The 26,554-nt window shown below is 45.0% G+C and overlaps 1 protein-coding gene across 1 annotated transcript; it reads right to left on the reverse strand.

Annotated features, from left to right (window-relative positions):
- Positions 1 to 1,199: 1,199 nt before the first annotated feature.
- LOC139455223 (cytochrome P450 3A24-like) lies at positions 1,200 to 26,150 on the reverse strand. Its single transcript, XM_071236769.1, has 14 exons — positions 26,005 to 26,150; positions 25,097 to 25,190; positions 22,864 to 22,916; positions 21,898 to 21,994; positions 20,476 to 20,592; positions 18,895 to 18,983; positions 15,824 to 15,969; positions 13,585 to 13,709; positions 12,714 to 12,825; positions 11,248 to 11,405; positions 10,164 to 10,252; positions 4,781 to 4,918; positions 3,483 to 3,645; positions 1,200 to 2,321 (listed from the first exon to the last, which is right to left on the reverse strand). Exons 1-14 carry the CDS (start codon positions 26,082 to 26,084, stop codon positions 2,241 to 2,243), a joined length of 1,542 nt encoding a protein of 513 aa, XP_071092870.1. The 5' UTR covers positions 26,085 to 26,150; the 3' UTR covers positions 1,200 to 2,240.
- Between the last annotated feature and the right edge of the window lie 404 nt (positions 26,151 to 26,554).

Here is a 26,554-nt window from a genome sequence, read left to right on the forward strand (position 1 = left end):
ACAATATGAACGAGCTGTGATGAATCCGATTGGTGACCACTTTAGGGTTAGGAGGAGTCCAAATTTACTACCTTGGGTACCCAACCCCCTATTACCCGTCCCTAACCGGATGAGTTACTCATCTCAGCCCTAGACCACGTTCATAAAACCAAAGGGCTTGGCAGTCTTGCTGCAGATTATGGATCGAGATCAAATCAATCTGAGATTTGAACCCATTCTCCTACCCAGAGTTCCTTGCGGTCAACCTACATGGGATGATTCGTCACAGCTTACAGAGTCCATTCATCAAATTACATGATTTTCACCAGTTTCATTTGTGAGAAATTTACACTTTTAGATAAACATGTGTCAATAAGTGGTTAACTTTCATTGAGAAAATATCTTATAATGTGAAACACTGTTTCCATTTGCATATTTATCCATTGTTTACATTGGTTGTATGGCTCCACGTGCTGTCATCGAAGCCCTACGGAGAGCTAGTGATACCATCACTAATGTGTGCAGATATATTCTCCTCTCTCTGGCAGTTGTGGGGGCACGGATGGCCAGGGAATCTAAGGCACTGCAGTTCGCTGCGCTGTCCCTTGGGCCCGCCAGAAACCTATGATTGTGGGTTTGAATTACGGTTCGCCCAAATGTTTCTAGGTTTGTCAGCACCATATCCGTGTTTTTGGGCTTCACTTTGGGCTTTCCTCCCACATGAAGCTGACACACCGTGATATAACTGGAATACCATTAAAAGTGGTGTTAAACCCCTCACTCACTCGCTAGTAGAAGCATATCTATGCAAAATAATATGTACAGTGCACTCAAAGGCTTCCATTGGCCAGTCTGCCAATTTCTGAATAAACATGTTTGTTTACAAATAAGAGCAATGTCCAGCAAAGAGATGTAATGCTGGGCTGTGATTGGAACCCATGGCAACTCGTTCTGGCCTCTAAGGGACACAACTCTGCACAGTCAAGTCTCCTGCATACCACTACCTACATGATAAACTCGTCCCTGGGGACCCCACAAGTGTGTTTTTTGTGACACAGTGGGATCTCTAATCATCAGTCCTGGTCAGTTAAAAATAAACAGTGTTTATGTTGTGAAAATAGTTTATTATGCTTAAAAATGGCAAATTTAAGTGTAACCATGACAGATTTCATATGCTTTTACAAAACACAGGAACATTATTATAACCTCATGAAGCATGTTTGATATGTAACAAATCTTCAGAACATTTGTTTGCTTTGGTCTATTTCAACCCAAAAATAACAGCCAATCATCTCTTTATAAGGGCCCCATGGGGTTTCCGGATTGGAATTGGTCTTCAGAAACATAATTATGATAGTCATATGAGGCAACTGATGGGCGGGGTGGTCTTTGTTGACTGCATGTTAAGATACCCTAATGGCATGGATTGTTGCTCATGATTTGAAAAGCTGGATTGTCTGGTCCATATAGTTTTAACTATTTACAGGCCGCTGACAAAAATATTGTCGACAAAAACTAAACGTTATAAGGTTGAAAATATATGAACAGTGGATTTTCAAAATGGATACAATTAAATCCTCATATAATATTCACACTGACATTTTGACACATTAAATATATAGGCACATGCTACATTAACAATGGCGGAAAAAACTCTCAGAAGAGAACTTTATTAAAACTACAGCAGGCGTATTGTGAGTAAGCTTCAGGTCCAGACAACCAGACCAATTAACAACCAGACCAATTAACAACATGAACAATCAGCACAGAGGATGGTGAATTTTCTCCTCCGACATGAAACACATTTGCACTGATGAACATGTACCATATTCAACGTAATAAGCGCCCAGGGCACTCTCAAAATTAGAAATAGGGGGCTCTTATTAGAATATTATTTTGGTGAAAAAAAGATAAATTTTGTGGTTTATGCTGACAGCCCGATATGTTATGTACGACAGATATATTTTTCCAGAATTAAATGCCCATAATTAAGGGGGCATATAACACATGAGTGCGTATTATACGTGAATAAATAAGTCTTGTGTACATTGATCAATCGGAAGGGGTGCTCATTGGGATTGTTCACTAGCCAATATCTTAGCAAATGTCGCCGTGGGCGCTTATTAGAGCGGGGCGCTTATTACGTCGAATACGGTAATTAAAAATAGCACTATTAGATGTATTAGAGTTGATACAAGTTAAGTAGTGTGATCCAACCACTGCATGGCTGGAGGGAGGCAGTGCCTGAGGAGGTGCCAGACTTATCGTCCTCTCTGGACCAGCTGCAGAAACATTCCATTCTTCGGCTTGACGAACACGCCCTTCTCCAACTCCGGGGGCACCTGCAACAACCAGCAGCCAGTCTCAGTTGTAACCCAGGGTTAAACCTGTGCCGACTTGTTGAACATCTAGAGACTTGGTCTGTTGGGCCGTTACAAGTGACAAGGGAGACACCATTTCATGGATAACAGCTTCTTTATTTTACTGTAATGGCAACGTTTTGGTATAGATCCTTATACTGTGGTCAGGCAAGGCTGAATAATGATGTTGTTTTAAGTGTTTAAGGGGACGTCTTCTGCCTTGGCAATAATGAACATGGTACAGAATATATATGGTAGGTGGAGGATTAACAGTAACAACAATTGCATACAAACATGAGTAGGTTAAGTAATGACAACAGAAGGAAGCTAATAAGACAGGAAGCCAGTTATAAAGGATTAGTGAGTGAGTGAGTGAATTTGATTTTACTCCTCTTTTAGAAATATTCCAGCAATATCAAGGTGGGGGAAACCAGAAATGGGCTTCACACATTGTACCCATGTCGGGAATTGAACCTGGAACAAACGAACGCTTTAACCACAAGGCCGTTTGTCAGCGCCATGATAAAGTATACATAGGTGGGGTCATTATGCTTAACTCTTTCAACACCAGTCAACCAGGGGACTCGATGCTTCCTGGCCGGATAACCGGCCTACGGTGTTGAAAGAGTTAATAAGTTCATATTAGGCAGATGGGATGAAGTAGCCTTGATCTTTGTTGATTGATGGCCAGGTACTCTGTGTGTGTGGGTGTGTGTGTGTGGGGGGGGGGCAACATGCATAAAAGAGCAGGGGGAGCCGGTCAAGTAGGTCAAGCATGTCACAACTTGTATAACATCAGGCCTTGGAGTTTTGTTTGAGAGAATATTTTTTCAAGCGGCGCTACAAGAAACAATTGTTTCCGTGCAAGCCTGAGCCAAACAATTACTTTGTTTCAAGTTTTCAGTCACTCGAGTCATTCATCCATTTCCCCGAGTGCGAAATCTCCAACGTCATCATCATCATCATCATCATCATGTTCATCATTATCATCATCCATCTAAATCCAACCTGTACATGTCATCCAATTGAGTTGGGTGGTGTAGGGGTCGTGGTTCATGTGTTCACCTGCCATAGAAAAGGCCCTGGTTTGACTCCCCACATGGGTACAAACCCATGCCTTGTGTTCACTGCTGACTACCATACCTCCGTGTTGGGCGTGGTCTCCAGGCGGAAGTGCTGCAGGATGGTCACAACCGTCATCTTGAAGGTCAGGGTCGCTAGCCTCATTCCAATACAACTTTTGGGTCCAACGCCAAATGGAGCATAATAATAATTGTGAAGTTGTCCCTTGTTCTCTGGGAGGAACCTACGAAAAGACATTCCTCATTGTAAAGCAATGCATGAATCATTAACAATAAAATGTATAGTCAAAACTATTCGATAAAAATTCTTTTGCTGATTACTATTGAAGCATTTCAACAGTATAATCAGTTAATATTCAGTTATACAGACCTCTAGCCTTGTGACGTTATCGACTCATGAAAAGGACAACACATTGACAATGATCAATACAGATCATACACATGATTGAGTGAACTTGGTTTAAAGCCAACTTGGAAAGGATTTTAGTTACATCACGGCGTGTCAGCTGTAAGTTGGAGGGAAGCCCACAGTGACAGATCATCCATATTTACCACTTTGGTGAAAAACATGAACCAAGGGTTATTATTCCCCGCCATGAACAGGAAGGGGGATATAGGAATGGGTGCTGTCCGTCCGTCCATCCATCCATCCGTCAGTCACGTTTTGTTTCCAGAGCAGACCTCATAAACCATGAGAGATATCCTTAACAAACTTGGTCCATAACTAGGTCTAGTGGTGAACTTGTGCCTTTTGATAGTTTGGGATTTTTGAAAAAAATATTTTTCGAGTTTCCATGGCAACGACTTTGAATGTAAATGGCGGAATTGGCAGGGGATATACGTATTTCATGCTTGTTTGAATAAAATAAGAACCATAACTGGGGATGTGAACCCATGATACTGGTTCAGCTAAGGGGTGCAACTCTGCAAACGTAACTTGATCCCACTTCTATAATCCCAGTGGGGTCCCCATCAACCTATTTTGGTCATAGACCTAATGAGATCTTGGGTAGAATAGGTCTTCAGCAACCCATGCTTGCTGGAAAAGGCGACTATGCTTGTCGTAAGAGGTGACAAACAGGATCGGGTAGTCATGCTTGCTGACTTGGTTGATGCATGTCATCGATCCCAACGGATCGATGCTCATGATATCAATCACTGGATTGTCTGTTCCCGACTCAATTATTTACAGACCGCCATCATATAGCTGAAATATTGCTGGCACCTTAACGGATCAAGTAGTCAGTGATTTGGTTGTGTTTGTTTGTAACCCAATGACTGCATCGTCTGGTCCAGACTCAATGTACAGGTCGGAATAGTGCTGAGCGCAGTGTTCAAGTTCACATCACTGACACTGACCTGTCGGGGTCAAACTTCTCGGGTTCGGACCAGAACTTAGGGTCATGGTGCATGGCGAAGATGGGGAAGTTGACGGACATGCCAGCCGGGATGTGGTAGCCCTTTATTGTGGTGGCGTCCTTGGTCTTGCGGCCAATCCTGGAAAACACGACACAAATATTGGTGCCATCGACTGGCATCATCATCATCATCATCATCATCATCATCATCAGTAATTGTATGTATCAATTTGATTGGTTGAAAAGCATTGCTAAGTGTGATAAGAAATATCCCACACAAGGGCACACAATTTTCCTCGTTGAACATCTTAATTCTCGGAGTCTTTAAATGACGTATTGGCGAAACCCAAATATCGCCTAAAACATGCACCTTAACAAGTCTCCCAAAAACTGCACCCGGAACCCGGCAGGTACCCCACCCTGATAGACACCCCACTCACCTGGTGACGGCAGGTAACCCACCCTGATAGACACCCCCCTCACCTGGTGACGGCAGGTACCCCACCCTGATAGACACCCCACTCACCTGGTGACGGCAGGTACACCACCCTGATAGACACCCCACTCACCTGGTGACGGCAGGTACCCCATCCTGATAGACACCCCCCTTACCTTGTGACGGCAGGTACCCCACCCTGATAGACACCCCACTCACCTTGTGACGGCAGGGTACACTCTGATAGACACCCCCCTTACCTTGTGACGGCAGGTACCCCACCCTGATAAACATCCCACTCACCTGGTGACAGCAGGTACCCCATCCTGATAGACACCCCACTCACCTTGTGACGGCAGGGTACACTCTGATAGACATCCCACTCACCTGGTGACTGCAGGTACCCCACCCTGATAAACACCCCACTCACCTGGTGACGGCAGGTACCCCACCCTGATAGACACCCCACTCACCTGGTGACGGCAGGTACCCCACCCTGATAAACACCCCCCTTACCTGGTGACGGCAGGTACCCCACCCTGATAAACACCCCACTCACCTGGTGACGGCAGGGTACACTCTGAGGGTCTCGGAGAACACCCTGTCCAGGTAGGGCAGCTTCATCACCCTGATAGACACCCCACTCACCTGGTGACGGCAGGGTACACTCTGAGGGTCTCGGAGAACACCCTGTCCAGGTAGGGCAGCTTCATCACCCTGATAGACACCCCACTCACCTGGTGACGGCAGGGTACACTCTGAGGGTCTCGGAGAACACCCTGTCCAGGTAGGGCAGCTTCATCACCCTGATAGACACCCCCCTCACCTGGTGACGGCAGGGTACACTCTGAGGGTCTCGGAGAACACCCTGTCCAGGTAGGGCAGCTTCATCACCCTGATAGACACCCCACTCACCTGGTGACGGCAGGGTACACTCTGAGGGTCTCGGAGAACACCCTGTCCAGGTAGGGCAGCTTCATCACCCTGATAGACACCCCACTCACCTGGTGACGGCAGGGTACACTCTGAGGGTCTCGGAGAACACCCTGTCCAGGTAGGGCAGCTTCATCACCCTGATAGACACCCCACTCACCTGGTGATGGCAGCGTACACTCTGAGGGTCTCGGAGAACACCCTGTCCAGGTAGGGCAGCTTCATCACCCTGATAGACACCCCACTCACCTGGTGACGGCGGCGTACACTCTGAGGGTCTCGGAGAACACCCTGTCCAGGTAGGGCAGCTTCATCACCCTGATAGACACCCCACTCACCTGGTGACGGCAGCGTACACTCTGAGGGTCTCGGAGAACACCCTGTCCAGGTAGGGCAGCTTCATCACCCTGATAGACACCCCACTCACCTGGTGACGGCAGGGTACACTCTGAGGGTCTCGGAGAACACCCTGTCCAGGTAGGGCAGCTTCATCACCCTGATAGACACCCCCCTCACCTGGTGACGGCAGGTACCCCACCTTGATAGACACCCCACTCACCTGGTGACGGCAGGGTACACTCTGAGGGTCTCGGAGAACACCCTGTCCAGGTAGGGCAGCTTCATCACCCTGATAGACACCCCACTCACCTGGTGACGGCAGGGTACACTCTGAGGGTCTCGGAGAACACCCTGTCCAGGTAGGGCAGCTTCATCACCCTGATAGACACCCCACTCACCTGGTGACGGCAGGGTACACTCTGAGGGTCTCGGAGAACACCCTGTCCAGGTAGGGCAGCTTCATCACCCTGATAGACACCCCACTCACCTGGTGACGGCAGGGTACACTCTGAGGGTCTCGGAGAACACCCTGTCCAGGTAGGGCAGCTTCATCACCCTGATAGACACCCCACTCACCTGGTGACGGCAGGGTACACTCTGAGGGTCTCGGAGAACACCCTGTCCAGGTAGGGCAGCTTCATCACCCTGATAGACACCCCACTCACCTGGTGACGGCAGGGTACACTCTGAGGGTCTCGGAGAACACCCTGTCCAGGTAGGGCAGCTTCATCACCCTGATAGACACCCCACTCACCTGGTGACGGCAGGTACCCCACCCTGATAGACACCCCACTCACCTGGTGACGGCAGGGTACACTCTGAGGGTCTCGGAGAACACCCTGTCCAGGTAGGGCAGCTTCATCACCCTGATAGACACCCCACTCACCTGGTGACGGCAGGTACCCCACCCTGATAGACACCCCACTCACCTGGTGACGGCAGGGTACAGTCTGAGGGTCTCGGAGAACACCCTGTCCAGGTAGGGCAGCTTCATCACCCTGATAGACACCCCACTCACCTGGTGACGGCAGGTACCCCACCCTGATAGACACCCCACTCACCTGGTGACGGCAGGGTACACTCTGAGGGTCTCAGAGAACACCCTGTCCAGGTAGGGCAGCTTCATCACCCTGATAGACACCCCACTCACCTGGTGACGGCAGGTACCCCACCCTGATAGACACCCCACTCACCTGGTGACGGCAGGGTACACTCTGAGGGTCTCGGAGAACACCCTGTCCAGGTAGGGCAGCTTCATCACCCTGATAGACACCCCACTCACCTGGTGACGGCAGGTACCCCACCCTGATAGACACCCCACTCAGCTGGTGACGGCAGGGTACACTCTGAGGGTCTCGGAGAACACCCTGTCCAGGTAGGGCAGCTTCATCACCCTGATAGACACCCCACTCACCTGGTCACGGCAGGGTACACTCTGAGGGTCTCGGAGAACACCCTGTCCAGGTAGGGCAGCTTCATCACCCTGATAGACACCCCACTCACCTGGTGACGGCAGGGTACACTCTGAGGGTCTCGGAGAACACCCGGTCCAGGTAGGGCAGCTTCATCACCCTGATAGACACCCCACTCACCTGGTGACGGCAGGGTACACTCTGAGGGTCTCGGAGAACACCCTGTCCAGGTAGGGCAGCTTCATCACCCTGATAGACACCCCACTCACCTGGTTACGGCAGGGTACACTCTGAGGGTCTCGGAGAACACCCGGTCCAGGTAGAGCAGCTTCATCACCCTGATAGACACCCCACTCACCTGGTGACGGCAGGGTACACTCTGAGGGTCTCGGAGAACACCCTGTCCAGGTAGGGCAGCTTCATCACCCTGATAGACACCCCACTCACCTGGTGACGGCAGGGTACACTCTGAGGGTCTCGGAGAACACCCTGTCCAGGTAGGGCAGCTTCATCACCCTGATAGACACCCCACTCACCTGGTGACGGCAGGGTACACTCTGAGGGTCTCGGAGAACACCCTGTCCAGGTAGGGCAGCTTCATCACCCTGATAGACACCCCACTCACCTGGTGACGGCAGGGTACACTCTGAGGGTCTCGGAGAACACCCTGTCCAGGTAGGGCAGCTTCATCACCCTGATAGACACCCCACTCACCTGGTCACGGCAGGGTACACTCTGAGGGTCTCGGAGAACACCCTGTCCAGGTAGGGCAGCTTCATCACCCTGATAGACACCCCACTCACCTGGTGACGGCAGGGTACACTCTGAGGGTCTCGGAGAACACCCTGTCCAGGTAGGGCAGCTTCATCACCCTGATAGACACCCCACTCACCTGGTGACGGCAGGGTACACTCTGAGGGTCTCGGAGAACACCCTGTCCAGGTAGGGCAGCTTCATCACCCTGATAGACACCCCACTCACCTGGTGACGGCAGGGTACACTCTGAGGGTCTCGGAGAACACCCTGTCCAGGTAGGGCAGCTTCATCACCCTGATAGACACCCCACTCACCTGGTGACGGCAGGTACCCCACCCTGATAGACACCCCACTCACCTGGTGACGGCAGGGTACACTCTGAGGGTCTCGGAGAACACCCTGTCCAGGTAGGGCAGCTTCATCACCCTGATAGACACCCCACTCACCTGGTGACGGCAGGTACCCCACCCTGATAGACACCCCACTCACCTGGTGACGGCAGGGTACAGTCTGAGGGTCTCGGAGAACACCCTGTCCAGGTAGGGCAGCTTCATCACCCTGATAGACACCCCACTCACCTGGTGACGGCAGGTACCCCCCCCTGATAGACACCCCACTCACCTGGTGACGGCAGGGTACACTCTGAGGGTCTCGGAGAACACCCTGTCCAGGTAGGGCAGCTTCATCACCCTGATAGACACCCCACTCACCTGGTGACGGCAGGTACCCCACCCTGATAGACACCCCACTCACCTGGTGACGGCAGGGTACACTCTGAGGGTCTCGGAGAACACCCTGTCCAGGTAGGGCAGCTTCATCACCCTGATAGACACCCCACTCACCTGGTGACGGCAGGTACCCCACCCTGATAGACACCCCACTCAGCTGGTGACGGCAGGGTACACTCTGAGGGTCTCAGAGAACACCCTGTCCAGGTAGGGCAGCTTCATCACCCTGATAGACACCCCACTCACCTGGTCACGGCAGGGTACACTCTGAGGGTCTCGGAGAACACCCTGTCCAGGTAGGGCAGCTTCATCACCCTGATAGACACCCCACTCACCTGGTGACGGCAGGGTACACTCTGAGGGTCTCGGAGAACACCCTGTCCAGGTAGGGCAGCTTCATCACCCTGATAGACACCCCACTCACCTGGTGACGGCAGGGTACACTCTGAGGGTCTCGGAGAACACCCGGTCCAGGTAGGGCAGCTTCATCACCCTGATAGACACCCCACTCACCTGGTGACGGCAGGGTACACTCTGAGGGTCTCGGAGAACACCCTGTCCAGGTAGGGCAGCTTCATCACCCTGATAGACACCCCACTCACCTGGTGACGGCAGGGTACACTCTGAGGGTCTCGGAGAACACCCGGTCCAGGTAGGGCAGCTTCATCACCCTGATAGACACCCCACTCACCTGGTGACGGCAGGGTACACTCTGAGGGTCTCGGAGAACACCCTGTCCAGGTAGGGCAGCTTCATCACCCTGATAGACACCCCACTCACCTGGTGACGGCAGGGTACACTCTGAGGGTCTCGGAGAACACCCTGTCCAGGTAGGGCAGCTTCATCACGTTGTCATAGGTAGGTAAGGTCTGAAGGAAGGCTTACAATTTAATGTGATAATTACATTCATGAAAAACAAACGGCATAAAATAGACTGATTGGTAGGTCAAAAAAGAATGGGAGGGCACCTGTGACTTTTGAAAACACAAAACAATGAGCGTATCATTGTTCATCTGGTGCACTATAGGTTAGGGCTGGGACGGGTAACTCGCGTACTAGGGTACCCCGGGACTATCCGGACCCATGGTTAGTCACGTGACATATCGTTTAATGACAAAAATTATCTAAAACTCTATGGTTACAACATAAGTCACTAATGATCCCATTTTTTTCTGACAATGCACCCATTCCTTCTGACTTTTGTATGTTTGAATAAAAATATAACTGCATGCAGTAAACTTCAGTGTATGCATGACCGGATCCTTTTACACATGTATCTAAATACATTTTGCAAGGTCTACAGTCAAACTTTTCATCTCTTGATATCTACAGTGGGTACCCGGGGAGTACATCTGGACTTGTCTCAGCCCTACTATGCATCCATTTGCCACCATTGTCTCATTTCAGAAATAATGTCTCATTGTCTCTTTATCTCCTGCTCGACCCGTGAAGATCCGGAGTAGAAAAGGTCTTCAGCAACCCATGCTTGCTGCAAAAGGTGACTATGCTTGTAAAGAGGCAATGAACAGGATCGGATGGTCATACTCGCTGACTTGGTTGATCCATGTCATCGTATCCCAGTTGTGTAGATCGATGCTCATGATGTCAATCCCTGGATTGTCTGGTCCAGACTCAGTTATTTACAGACTGCTGTCATATAGCTGGAATAATGCCGAGTGTGGCATTAAACAACAAACAAACAACCAACCAACCATCCTGCTCATGTGAATAATCTGATCGGGTGGCTATTTTTAACATCATGCTAATCGGCTCAAACAGAAGCAGTGGTGGACAATGGGTCTAATAGTTTCAGTACATTGTGATAACACACCCTATGATTACGTTATATTAATCAAACCCTTACTTTTCCAATTTCTGTGTCTATCTCCTCAATAAGACGTTCCTGGCACTCAGTGTTGGTTGCTAGGAGATAGCAGCAAAAGGTCAAGGCTGTCGAGGTTGTATCATATCCAGCCAATAAGAATATCACAGAGTTGGCGAGAACCTCCTCATTGGTCAGCCCTGTTTAAATGTAAACAACATCCTTGAAACTCTCCCCCTGGGGAACCGGTTCACAATATGTCCCCATTACCACTGTACTACTGGCTGTAACTTTATACGTTACCATGGATACACAAACTATCTCATTCCAGTTGCGACCCCTTAAGATCCGGGGTAGAATAGGTCTTCAGCAACCCATACTTGCCGTAAAAAGCGACTATGCTTGTTGTAAGAGGCGACTAACGGGATCGGGTGGTCAGACTTGCTGACTTGGTTGATGCATGTCAACGATCTCAATTCCATGGATCGATGCTCAAGAGGTCAATCACTGGATTGTCTGTGCCAGACTCGATTATTTACAGACTCCTGTCATATAGCTAGAATATTGCTGAGTGCAGCGTTATTCAACAAAAACAACAACAACCACAAACAATCTCATTCCAGTCGCATCTCAGCCTCCGATATGATACCTCGCTGCAGATAGGACATGCCTCAATGGAACGTGAATCGTGTGCGAACTTTGACCTCCCAATCTAAATGACGCACAAGTGAGTTCTTGAGCCAAACAGATGTAAGCTTTCTAAAACTAATTTGCCTCATGTTGTTATCACCTTGATTCGTATATTTCAATCTCAGCAAAAGAAAACTCAACAGAACACAATACACTCTCGATAATACATTCTTTTTGGGCGATGATGTCATTACAACACAGATTTACTTTTGGCAATCGGAACTCACGCAGATTACAGAATATTTTTTTATGGTACTTCCTTTTCGGTGTAGATGCCATGACAGCAAGCTTAGCAAATGACACTCTTTTTATTACGACTAAAATATACAGGAAATCATCACCAGGGTGTGACACTGACCAGTGACAAGGTCCTCAAGAGGACAGCAATCAAACACTTTATTACCCAAACATGAGCACTACAACATAGGTAGGTAGATGCAAGATGGCGACAGGAAGCGACGCATATAGCATTACCTTCACAACTGATAACAAGCGTAAAGTCGACGAAGTCATCTATATCCCCCGCCTTTTTAACACGTTATGGTCCCAAACCAGGTAACTGACCCAACATTTCTCTTAGGCCATGTCAAAATAGCTGCAATGGAAATTCTAAAAAAAAAACATTTATAAAATTCCTTAATATCAAATGGCACCAGTTCAGTATGTGCTTTATATATAGACATGCAATGTTTGGCACTTTAACACTTTATTTGTTATACTCCATAAGTGAACCCACCCTATATTAAGACCTAAATCCAACTTCTTGTCACCACTATCTGAAAGTCTCTTCACAAAATAACACGGTACACTTCCCTTACCTCTTTTCTTCTTGTTGTCAAACTTGAAGGCTGCATCCCTGAAATCCCCCTCCTCCAGGGTGTTGTCTAACTTGTGAGACGTCAGCATCACGTCCAGCATGTCCCGTGGGTTCTACACGAAACAAACATGTTTATTTTCATCCCCGAGATGCACAGCAGTATGAACGGGAAGAAAAGTTGGAATTTGTAGGGCAGTATACGCTCACCTTTTCGCAAACACCTGATATTATTACTATTTGATAGTGATTCATAAACGCATGCTCATGATATAGTCGGAATCGTACAATCGACTCTGCTTTAGGCAGAGATTTCTATTGGATATGGAAAGGGTATTGTTGCTTTACAGTTAACTACGGCTATAACAAACTAAGGGACCACTAATTTTAGTTTGTTATAACCGTAGTTCATTATAAGCATATATACAGCAAATGCCCAGGACTAAAAAACAGTATGTTATATCCATTAGTTCGTTCCAAGCATGTTCGTTATAAAAGTAGTTTACTGTATTTACATAACAAAATGTAGTTACCCTGCTTTGTTTGTTGTACACATAGTTGGAGTAATATAACAGTCTATAAAGGGATGTAGTCTATGTTAAATACATTGTAAAAATACAATGTATTGCTGTAAAGGCTTTTCCCTCGCTTCAGGTTTTACATTCTCAAACAAAACCTCGGCATCGTGTTTTAACAATAAAATAAGAAATCTCTACCAAAAGAGTTGTGTGATTCCAACTTCATCACAAGAACGTGCTCTGTGAAAGAAATGATTACTGAGCATATTAAGACATTTTGACCTTGAAATTGCAAAACATAACATTATTGATAACAATATTCAAAGTGAAAGAGAAATTCCTGCTATGTGCACCTACCGACTCCGCCTTCCGTCTGTCCTCAACCACTTCGTTCATCATACCAAAGAAGAATTTTCTTGGTGCCAGTGACACCACCCCCACATCCAGGGCCTCAAACACAGACTTCATGAAGGGGAACATCACTGAAACAAACAACACCCCCACATACAGAGCCTCAAACACATACTTCATGAAGGGGAACATCACTGAAACAAACAGCACCCCCACATACAGAGCCTCAAACGCATACTTCATGAAGGGGAACATCACTGAAACAAACAGCACCCCCACATACAGAGCCTCAAACACATACTTCATGAAGGGGAACATCACTGAAACAAACAGCACCCCCACATACAGAGCCTCCAACGCATACTTCATGAAGGGGAACGTCACTGAAACAAACAGCACCCCCACATCCAGGGCCTCAAACACAGACTTCATGAAGGGGAACATCACTGAAAAAACCCTCAAACCTCACCAATTACTGTGTCCCCAGACAATCCAGTCACCCCTGACACCTCTGAGTTATACCTGAACCCTCAATTTTCAATCTGATGGAAGGGAGACAATTCTTTTCATCTGAACCAGTCCCATTGAGATCTTAGTTCTTGCTGCCGCTAAAGAAAGATCTGAGGGCAATGTATCACAGGTCACATCAAAACGACCTTTCACAAACTTTGACTGACCAATGAAATAAACAAGAAATCGACATTAGCCAATCAGAAAGTAGCTTTCTTGAGCATTATGGCAGTAGTGTTTCAGACTGGCGTCTCCCATTCCAGACTATGCTTTGAAATATGGTTTGACAAAAGTCTTGTTTAAAAAAATAGAATGTCTTATAGATGGCTGACAGTGATTTTGACGGAATCAGTGGAGCAGACCGTAACTGTCCTTCAAAATAGCCCATGTTAACATTTTCTGACTGTCATTCTCCCAATCATGTAAACGACGATCTGATTGGTCGGATGAAAGGTCATTCTTATGTAAATCTTAATGGAATGTCCTCAGATCTTTGTTTAGCAGTAGTGAAAAATATATTGCCTAAGAGCCAACTTGTTTCTTTTCAACAGACATTTTACCATTCATATGTGACAAAACTATTTCTTTACATTCACATGAATTTATTCTCTCTGATCAGTCAGTTCATTTATCACAATGTAGACCATATTCATGTTCTGTTTTGGCCGAACTAGATCACATCTTTACAAAACATGGCAGCAGTCTTCTCCAGTAAGTGAGTGAGTGAGTGGGTGGATTTTTGAGTGTGATTGAGTGAGTGAGTGAGTGAGTGAGTGAGTTGGTTTTAATATCAGTTTGAACATTACTTCCCCTACATCACGACCTGTCGATGACCCCCAAGATGATGAAGGTCATAAACGTTCACCACTTTGAAGACACCCACGAACACAGAAACATTCTCTATTTACTTGGGACGAGTCCAAATTTACTTCCCGGGTACCCATACCCCTATTACCCGACCCTACCCGGGTACTCATACCCCTATTACCCGAACCTACCCAGGTACCCATACCCCTATTACCCGACCCTACCCGGGTACCCATTCCCCTATTACCCGAACCTACCCGGGTACCCATTCCCCTATTACCCGACCCTACCCGGGTACTCATACCCCTATTACCTGACCCTACCCGGGTACTCATACCCCTATTACCCGACCCTACCCGGGTACCCATACCCCTATTACCTGACCCTACCCGGGTACCCATACCCCTATTACCCGACCCTACCCGGGTACCCATACCCCTATTACCCGACCCTACCCGGGTACTCATACCCCTATTACCTGACCCTACCCGGGTACTCATACCCCTATTACCCGACCCTACCCGGGTACCCATACCCCTATTACCCGACCCTACTCGGGTACCCACTGGGAATAGTTTGACCCTAGCCCTGGAAAAACGTATTTAGGCACACTATAAAAGGTATTTAGGTACACTGTAAAACATATTTAGGTACACTATAAAACGATCTGGCCATGAACACACTCAAGTTGACTGAAGTTTTATCTGTATTCAAACATACAAGTAAGAAGTAATGGATGCATAGACAGAAAAAAATGTGAATATTAGTCACTTGTAGTGTAACCATGGAGTGATATTGTCATTAAACAATATATCACGTGACTAACCACGGGTCCGGGTAGTCCTGTGCGTACCTGGGTCCTACTCAGTACCCACCCGAGTTATCTATCCCAGCCCTAATACTCTAGGAGTTCACTCCTCAAACTTACAGCACACAAATTTTGTTTTGGAATCGAGAAACTTCATTGCTTCTTTCGCATTCTTGGCAAAGAGATTGTCGGCGTTGACTTGACAGTCCATCTCCATCCCAAACCCAGTGCTGGCCATGACGTCCATGGTGTAATTCCCAAACACGCTGACAATGAAAGAACAGGTGGTGACGTGTAATGGGGTTTAACGTCGTGTCCAAGATTATTTCACTTATATAGCGATGTGCGTGCATGTGTGTGTGTCTGTGGCTACTTGTACTGTTCCGGACTGATGCCGATTTATAGTGCTAGCTCACTGAGATACCATGCTGCAGTTTAACATGAATCCCCCACACAGACACAGTATACTGACTCCGAGCCGACCAGTCCTTCTTTTAGCCCCTTAAAGCCGAGCGCCAGACAGGGTAACAACAAGTACCATCTGTTTATGTCTTTTGGTATGACGCGATGACGCGGCGGATGATCGAACCCCGGACCTTCCGCTCTCCGGGCGGACGCTCTACCACTAGACCACGGAGGTGGCACAATGAAAGAAGAACATCACGTATGGGTACTTGTAGTCACATGAAAGGCTATAGCATACAAACTGTTGGGATAAGTAGGAACTTTTTCAATATTTTATTGTGTTTATGTATAACTGTAATCACCCTGTGTAAATCTGCATTGTACACCGGTTCTTAGGTTTCTAACTCCATAAACGCACAAACACATTGAGGCACAGGATGCTTATTAAATCATTAACACACAAAAATGAAGACAAAGAGCTACATTCTATTCTATTATCAGCCAATCAGGAAACAGTAGGGGCAGTGGGCATGCTTATTTTTTATTGTTTTTATGGAGACATAAATGAAACAAAATTTGTTTGGTTAGCCAATCAAATGCCACAGAATCACTTGCAGGGTATTAGTCTCCTTTAACCCAAACTCACACTGGATTTACATGTTAGACAAGAATGTATCTGACCCGTGAAGATCCGGGGTAGAATAGGTCTTCAGCAAACCATGCTTGCTGCAAAATGCGATTATGCTTGTTGTAAGAGGCAACTGAGGGGATCAGGTGGTCAGGCTCGCTGACTTGGTTGATGCATGTCATCGTTTTCAAATTGTGTAGATCGATGCTCATGATGACAATCACTGGATTGTCTGGTCTAGACTTGATTATTTACAGACTGTCGTCATATAGCTGAAATATTGCTGAGTGTGGCGTTAATAGCATTTAGTGTTCAGAACTTGGCACTGTTGCTATTATTATTACAGCTAAATACCTTTATTCTGTGCGTCTACGTGCTGATTTGCATGATGCCATCGTCTCTTGCCTAGATCCGCTTTTGACACGTCCGGTATAGTAGCGTTTGGTTATATTTACTATGTCATCTTATAGCGTGGCATCGGCTCATGCAGCACTTGAGTCATAGGGCACAGCTTTTAGCCATAGGGCACAGATTTTCTATTCTCGCATTCACCTGTAGTTTGTTGCAAGGAGGCCTAGTTACTATTAAGAATGCCACCTAAAAGACGGAGTAAGGAGTGCGAAGATACCCAGGATGGAGAATACGATCCAGCCAGGAACATCGACTGGTAGGACACTGAGATCAGCTAGACCTCCACCGCACGGACCCCCATTGCCAAATGTGCAAATAGACGCTAATTGGCTACTTGAAGCAGATAGTGAGGACCGTTCCGTCGATGCTAGCTATACCTAGCCAACTCAACAACATACTGAATATGCCAGGCAAGGGGATGGCCGAAGATGTTACACCACGTGCAGAGTCAGGCCCAGGGTCAACCAATCAGGGAACAGGGGATTCCCTGAACTTCCAGGCCGATTCTATCACTGCTCACGTCCGTCAAGTTGTACGAGAGAAAGTATGGAGAGGTGAGTTTGTGGATTTGACTTCACTGTTGCCAAGCGCACAGTCTCATGACCCTTACGATGCATTTAAGATGGAGATGGACTCGTCGGGTAATCTGCAGTTCTCACCGGCCACGCAGGCTAATGCCAGGGCACTAAGCATAAGTCAATGGACGTCAGCTTTTCACATCTATATGAGTATTTACGTGGTAAAACATTCTTGTCAGTCTACCATACAGGGCATGTTGGCATACATGGAAACAATCCATAACGCAGCAGATGGCTTAGTGTCCGCTTTACAGCGGATGGTCAGCTTGGCAACAATAGTTGCCCTTGCTCATGGTTTGGCAATGGTTGTTGCCTGGCAGTGATAGCTGCATAGCAACATGGGTTGCTTGACAACGGTTTGCAGGGCAGCGGGTGCTGCATTTGGGGTCACTTAACAGGAGTTACGCTCATTTTCTGCAGTCCACTTCCGCGACCATTTCTACCAAATAATATCTATTGTCTTAATTTCAAGTTCCGCTATCATGCATGACAGCGTAGCCCCGTCTAATGGGGTCAAGGCCTTATATAAACAACAAATAAACATACATACAAGAATGTATCTACAGTTCCCAAAAATGTGCTCTCGGCAGGCAAATAGAGAAAAAATAATTTGTTTCAAAGTTTTCATTTTTCCTAAATTCAGTCGTATTAAATGGGGACTAGATCGAAAACAAAAACCGCTGCGAACGGGCTTCGAAAACAATATGGCGACCCCCCACGAAACAACTAAAACCATCTTACAGCTGTATCTTCTCCTTCCAAGCGGGTGGTGTAGCCTTGCGGTTAAAATGTTTGCTCGGCCCGAGTTTGATTCCCTACATGGGTACAATGTGTGAAGCCCATTTCTGGTGTCCCCTGCCGTGATATTGCTGGAATATTGCTAAAAGTGGCGTAAAACCATACTCACTCACTCACTCATGGGCATCAATGGTCTGCAAAGCATTGTGATGCAAGTTCATTGCAGCGATATCTACATTGATCTCACCCAAGCGATATCTCCTGTGGGAGCCAGTTTTGGATGATACAATGACTCTCAGCACAACTATCATAAGTCTGCAGGCATTTATGTTGTAAGGCGGACCAGTATTTTCTGATGAACTGATGAAAAGGATTTGTTGATGGACCTCTGTTACCATGGCAACATCTACTTGAGCCAAGGGATAAATTACCTTTTCATTTCAACACCTTTCCCTCCCTCCGAGAGTTGCGTCAAGTTCCTCGTCAACTGCGCTGTACATTTCTCAATGCCAGAGACCATCTTCACGAACAAGAACAAGATATGTAGCAGATAACTTGAGCATTGATGGAGGGAGTACGGTTTTATGGTCCTCGTCCCACCAACATACCGCCATATCACTGCGGGGGATACCAGAATGCCAAGCTGCATACATTGCAATAAGCTGTATTAAATCTACAAATTACACAAAACACAAGCATGAAATACTCATATCCCATGCAAATGGTATGATCTAATGAGTGCAAGATTCAAGCATCTGACCACGAAACCTGCACAGGACTAGTTCTAAATATACTACTCAAAAGAAGTTAAGGATCACCTGATTCTTTCATATTACAATAGTTAATCTATCATGCCATGACAGATTAACATTACCAATATGAAAGAATCGGGTGATCCTTAACTTCTTTTGAGTAGTATAGTTTGTGGTGATAATATGCAGCTCGCTGTCTGATAGCCATCCCATCTCAGTCAGTAGGACAGTGTTACAGTGAGATCACTAGCAGAAGTGGCTATCATCAGTTTTTCCATTTGTATTTTGATGGAATGAGAAAAAATATATTAGATAACAAATTCAAAAGCATAAAAATCAGCAGTTTACCGCTTAATGGATACATGAGGAAACGTAATGATTCATGATCCAGTGATGCTCTGGAAATGCAGTCATGGAAAACAGAAAAGTAATATTTTGAAAATTTCCTCAAAGCAAAAGGCTCCAGTTTAGGGCTAATCTGAATGCTCAGGAACCAAATGTGATGGATGGACGGATAGCACCCATTCCTACATCCCCCTCCCCCAGGCGATCATAAGCTGCTGTTGTGGCTTGTCATAATTTTGTTTGTTTGTTTGTTTGTTTGTTGTTTAATGCCCCACTCAGCAATATTCCAGCTATGACGGCAGTCTGACATAATGAGCATCAATCTAAGCAGTTGGGATATGATGACATGCATCAACCAAGTCATCGACCACCCAATCCTGTTAGTCGCCTCTTGCGACACGCATAGTCGACTTTTGTGGCAAGCATGGGTTGCTGAAGACGTTTTCTGACCAGGATCTTCACGGGTCATTAATTATGAAATGAAACATCTACTCTGTTGTAGCCAAGGACAAGTAGAGCATGTTATGTGGAAATGATATTGATATGTTCTCTAGGTAAGGGGTAAATGTATTCTGAAAGTTCACGGAATGGAACACAGACAGAATCATAACATAACCCAGCTCCTGCGGACAGAGACGAGCACAGTGGCAACTTATGAACACACGTTATGACATCAAGATAAAGACGACAATGGAGCACAAACTAACAACACCAGTGGGTGATTGACATCATAAGCATCAATCCACACAATTGGGACACGATGACATGCATCAACCAAGTCAACGAGTCTGACCACCCGATCCTGTTAGTCGCCTCTTACGACAAGCATTAGGAGCATGTTTTCAAGTCATGGTAGTTTTAAAATAATTCAAAAGAAATCATTCTTGTGATAAGCATCACCTGAGGCAGACTCACCTGTTTTATTTTGCTGGAGCTGAAGATGGGGCTGAGCACACTGCGTATAAACTTCCAGTGGTCGTCCTCCGCCACCGTGATCGCACCTCGGAATGACTTGTCCACTGGCCCTGGGTCCTGACACCAACAATACAAGCATTTGTCAGAGACAATGTACAGATGTAAACAGTCATTGGTCACTCGTCCAAAGTCTGCATCTCGTAAACTTATGTTTGGCTTGTAAGCCCAGCTGAGAACAGCCCATAATTACAGTAACATTAAAGTCTACTGACTATGATCTTTTGGGCCAAGCTCGAAGTAGAAGATTGAATTTTTTTTGGCACAGACTGTAAATAGTTTCTATGAATTCAAACTAAGAGCCCATGGCAGGAAATTTGCTAAAAAACATTATTTCGTCACAAATGTGGATTTTTTAGAGGTGTTCAACATTATTCAGTCAATGCAGTTATGTGCAAAAAAAAAGAAAAAATTACTCTTTCCCTAATCATAAGAAACCTCTGCTATAAAAGTGTCCACTGTGTGTTTCCATCTATATCATGAGCATGTGTTAATGAATCATGAACAAATAGTGATCATAAGTGTTCATGAAGAGGTGAGCATTAAAACATAATCATAAATCAGCGCCTCTGTATTTGTCCTGTCACCAGTGTTTGTTTGGTTATTCGTTGTTTAACGCTGCACTCAGCAATATTCAAGCTATATGACGGCGGTCTGTAAATAATCGAGCTGCACCAGACCATCCAGCGATTGACATCATGAACATCGATCCAAGCAATTGGGATACGATGACATGCATCAACCAAGTCAGCGAGCCTGACCACCCGATCCCATTAGTTGGCTCTTTCAACAAGCATAGTCGCCTTTTACGGCAAGCATGGGTTCCTGAAGACCTATTATAACCCCTATTCTTCATCAGTGAAATGCAAGCCTGTATTGCTTTCGTCATCCGGCAATGTTGACATCATTTGAATGGTATTGTGACGTAAGGTTCGAATGATATCGAACACTAACACAGCTGAAGATTGTTGACATCATTCGACAATTGTCAAGATTGGTGTGGCTTTTTAAAAAGGCAGTCCTTGCATTTGTCTAAAGTGGAGCTCAAAAAGGATTTAGAAATAATGGGTCATACAGAAATTGGGTCATGGTCATACAGAAATTGGGTCATATAAAAAATGGGTCATGGTCATATAGAAATTTGGTCATGGTCATATAGAAATTGCATCATGGGTCATATAGAAATTGGGTCATGGGTCATATAGAAATTGGGTCATGGTCATATAGAAATTGGGTCATGGTCATATAGAAATTGGGTTGTAATTAATTAGTGTTAATCAGCTTATAGCGAAACACCTCAGTCGGTGACCTAGAGTAAAGTTAACAAGTCTGATCCCAAGTTATAAACCTTTTCCCCGTATTTACCACTCTCTTGTTGAAGTTGGCGAACTGTTTGACGCAGATCTCCCGGACCATCTCCGGGTCCGACACCAACATCACCGGGTAGCGAGCATGGAACAGACTGAAGTATAATAACGATACATGCCATCGTCACACATCATGAACATACAGATTTCTGCTGGTATGGTTTTGTCATCACTGCACAAATTGATTAATTGCAGTACTTTACAATATATACTCACCAACAAAAGAAAGGCAAATACCACATGTGTTGGTTAATATATAAAGAATTACTCATATTCAAGAGATTAAGATTGTTCGACATACTGTCATGTTGCTTTAACCGACGCTCATGAATGCATCAACATACACCATTTGTCTTGTGCAGGATTAGCGTGTAAAGTTTGGAAGTTACATGCAGCATATCGTGATAAGAATAAGGACACTGCGGTAACACGTGACTGATTGTCAGTTTTGTCATTAAGTGGTACACATTGGAAACATCTCTGCTCAACGTACATACTTTTCTGTTTCCATGGTTTGCGTTTCTTAAGGTGGTGAGTATAGTCGAAGTCTATCGCTGTTTATAATAAACCAAAACATCAATGATATCGAGAATCTCACCCGAGTGTCTTTTGATATGAAATATATCAACACGAGTTAAGAAAAGTGGAAAAACTCTGAGGCTTGCCAAGGGTTTTTTCCACTTTTATCAACGAGTGTTGATATATTTGATATCAAAAGACACGAGGGTGAGATTTTATTTATCATCCAACATCATTCTTCCAACTTTTTCAGTTTCTAGACAGTAATAAGCAGTGTCATAAATGTAAAAAGTACTGCTAAAGTATTGCTTGGGCGAGATCAAGCGATATCTACATTGTAGATATCGCTGCAATGAAATTGCATCACAATGCTTTGCAGACCATTGTGACATCATTGGTTACCATGATGTCACAATCAAATGACATCACTAATGGCTCTACCTACCCAACAACCCGTCCATATTCTCGGACGTACCGGACATCAGTTTTGGTTAATCCCTGAAACAGACACACAAAGTAATCATAGGATGGTTGCGATACAATGCGATACTGTACATATCCCGATAGTTATGTCACAATATGACACATATCTCGACAGTAAGGTTGAGATACGATACACATCTCGATGGCAAGGTTGCGATATGATACATATCTCGATAGCGACGTTGAGATACGATACACATCTCGATAGTAAGGTTGCGATATGATACATATCTTGATAGCGACGTTGAGATACGATACACATCTCGATAGTAAGGTTGCGATATGATACACATCTCGATAATAAGGTTGAGATATGATACATATCTCGATAGTAAGGTTGAAATACGATACACATCTCGATAGTAAGGTTGTGATATGATACATATCTTGATAGCGACGTTCAGATACGATACATATCTCGATAGTAAGGATAGTAGTAGTAAGATCAACACCCATATCTAAATGGGACTATCCCAAAATATTTTAGTTTCTGATTTAACAATAGTATTCAAGTACAAGTGAAAAATGATATCAATTTTCAACACATTTTTTGTGACAAAATATGCAAATTTGTTGTTCTGTTGGCTCTCCACAATAACGCCCCGTTTCAGTTCGAAGTTTGGGTGACCCACATCTACATCAAGAAATTTTAAACTTGTTAATTGTCATACAACCTAAATAAATTCATGTTCAAATGTAGGTTTAAATAGTGAACATAAACTTGTTTTAGAACTTTCAAATGTCTACATGCCAGTTTTAGAAGCATATCATAAGACCATTTTACACAGCTAGACTATTGATAGCATATTATTCGAGCCCAAAAGTTTACAATTATTTTATTTATACTATAATGGATAAAGGATGATGGATAATTATTACTACATACACCATTAATAACATGATTTGGTGGGGATGATTTGACATGTAGAAAATGTTTACACGCTGCTAGATATCTGCATAGATTCAACTGCAGTTATATTATCAACTGATGGACCAAACCATTTTACTAGAGGTAACAGTTAGCAATCGGCCCTGTAGTTTGGTGTCTGAAGCTTTCTGACTGATTGGAGGATGCCGTGCCAAAACCTGTAGTCCAAACTTGGCTCCGAGCATCATTTATTATTAACAAATGACATTTTATTAGCTGATCTTACTAGACCAAACAGAATCTTACTAGACACAGGCTTCAGACTCGTGGTTAAAAACGCAGACTGTAAAATAATATTATCTGCACCACTTGAAGTTCTGCTTATCAATGGAGTCTCCCATCTTAATGCCAACGACTCCAATAACTATTGTTTGACTCTAGATAGCCCCAGGGAAATCCTTATGTTATATACTGATCAATGTTTGAGTGTATAGACAAATACATGTATAGAGATACTGAAACATATTCAAAAGTCAAATTTAATCCAGTTCATGTGAAATGATTTTGACTTGTAACAGTCCATTCATGGTGGTCATATTTACATATTTATAGAGAGGGGGGTTGATTAATAAAACTTCAGATTCTGTTAGTCCATCCTTGGTTCTATAAAGCACTCTCGGCTGGAGTTGTACTCAATTAATTGTCCTGAGGGTTGGCAAAAACATTTTTTTCTGTTACTTTAATGGTTCAGCCTAAAATGATTCAAAGATGTGATTTTCAAAAAACTTAATTGTGGTGGCCTCGCATGTCAACTGTGGCTTAATTATCTAACTTCAACAGCTTGTTATCGTTAATTATTATGATTATCGCTTGTAAGAGTATACTTGTGTATTATGTTTGGAGAAAGGGTACATAATAAACATATTCAAATTGTAAAATACTCATTCTGAAAATTTCACATATTCTGATTTTTTTCTATATAATCACGCCGAAGACCCGGTTCGATTCCCCTCATGGTTTCAATGTGAGAAGCCCATTTCTGGTGTCCCCCGCTATGATATTGCTGTAATTTTGCTAAAAGCAGCATAAAACAATACTCACACACTCACTCTCTCATTCACTCACTCGTTCACTCACTCACTAAGGGGCCAGGTGACCACACTCAATTACAACCAGTTTCTCCGATTTGGTGATTTTCTTTAAAGCCATCTTGCATGGATGGGATTTACATACTTATGACAGAGATACAAGAAGTTTATCTTATAAAATAATATTTATTATAATATTCAACTTGGTTATGATCAACAGCAACATATTTGATACTTACATCCTTTGCAAAATCTGACATGTTTCCCAGAATTCCTGGTGCCGGTCCAGGGATCCCCATCTTCCTGAACGTGTCGTGGGTCCATGTCATGTACCTGGGATGTAAACATGGCAACATGTAGGTGTGGATAAACAACAGCAATTCCCCAACAGTACAGCCATGCTGGTGCTTCTTGCTCAGCTGCTGATGCTGTGAAGATCCGGGGTAGAATAGGTCTTCAGCAACCCATGCTTGACATAAAAGGTGACTATGCTTGTTCTAAGAGGCGACTAACGGGAACGGTTGTTCAGGCTTGCAGGCTCGCTGTCTTGGTTGATGCATGTCATCGTATCCAAATTGCGAAGATTGATGCTCATGATGTCAACCACTGGATTGTCTGATCTAGTGCTGCTGCAATTCATAGTACAGAGTTGTCTCCCATAGACATGCAAGGATCCCAGGTTCACCTGATTATGATTCCTGGTCTGCACCATTCCTACTGACATAAGATACTGTTTTAATCAGCCTTTGTACATACTGTAGAGTTCTATATATTCTGACAGTACTGACTTGACAGAGTATATATCATCAAAACTTCCCTATCGGAACTTCCTGTAAGCTGTGGGGGCATGGGTGGCCCTGTCGTCAAAGGTGCAGCGATTTGCTGTGCAGAGTAGCATCCCTTGGGTACGCCAGAAACTTATGATTGTGAGTTCGAATCCTGTTCAGCCCTGATTATGTTTCTAGGTTTGTCAGCACCCAACCCGTGCTTGTTGGTTTCACCGAAGTGGTAAACGTTTGAGACCTACATCAGTTTGGGCTTTCCTCCCACATTAAGCTGACACGCCGTGATACAACTGGAATACCATTAAAAGCGGCGTTAAACACAACTCACTCACACACTCATGCAAGCTGTCGGCTACACTTACTTGTATACTGCAATGATCAGCCCAACAAATCCAGCAACACAGGTTGAAACTGAACACAACTCCACCGATAAACATTCCATTTTCGGCTAGAATCTGTGTCAGTTGGCCTTTCGAGTGTTGACTCTCCACACTGCCCCCGCGAGGAAACCCCACTGCCTGACCCAGAACACAGGAATACACACCGCACACCCGCTTGTGTTGACATAAATGATTGTCCAATGAAAAGCGCCATACTTTAGACTGCGACGAATCAGAGAGCATTTCCCTGAGAGTTGAGGCTGTGAATCAGACAAGCCAGGAGAACGACACAACTGACCTATATATAAGCACTATGCCCGGTGCAAAAGCCTCGCTCAATGACTCAATGCTATTTATACTTCTGGAGGTGCATATGTTCTAAACATACATATATGTACCAAATGTGTATTGTATAACTTCATTTGTTTAATGTAATTAGTCCTTCCGCTATAGAATGTATACCTTCTAACACCTGAGTATGTAGCATTTCATAAACGAAGGTTGTAGCGTCGATGCCAGTGAATGTACTGTT

This window comes from Haliotis cracherodii, unplaced genomic scaffold (genome assembly GCF_022045235.1).
Source record: "Haliotis cracherodii isolate W230 unplaced genomic scaffold, xgHalCrac1.p SCAF_11, whole genome shotgun sequence".
Taxonomy (NCBI): domain Eukaryota; kingdom Metazoa; phylum Mollusca; class Gastropoda; order Lepetellida; family Haliotidae; genus Haliotis; species Haliotis cracherodii.

Coding starts and splice junctions, on each gene's coding strand:
- LOC139455223 (XM_071236769.1), bottom strand. CDS start 26,084: ATGGAATGTTTATCGGTGGAGTTGTGTTCAGTTTCAACCTGTGTTGCT. Junction 18,984..20,475: donor GCTCCAGCAAAATAAAACAG/GTGAGTCTGCCT, acceptor TTGTTCGTGAAG/ATGGTCTCTGGCATTGAGAA. Junction 10,253..11,247: donor TAGACACAGAAATTGGAAAA/GTAAGGGTTTGA, acceptor GCCTTCCTTCAG/ACCTTACCTACCTATGACAA.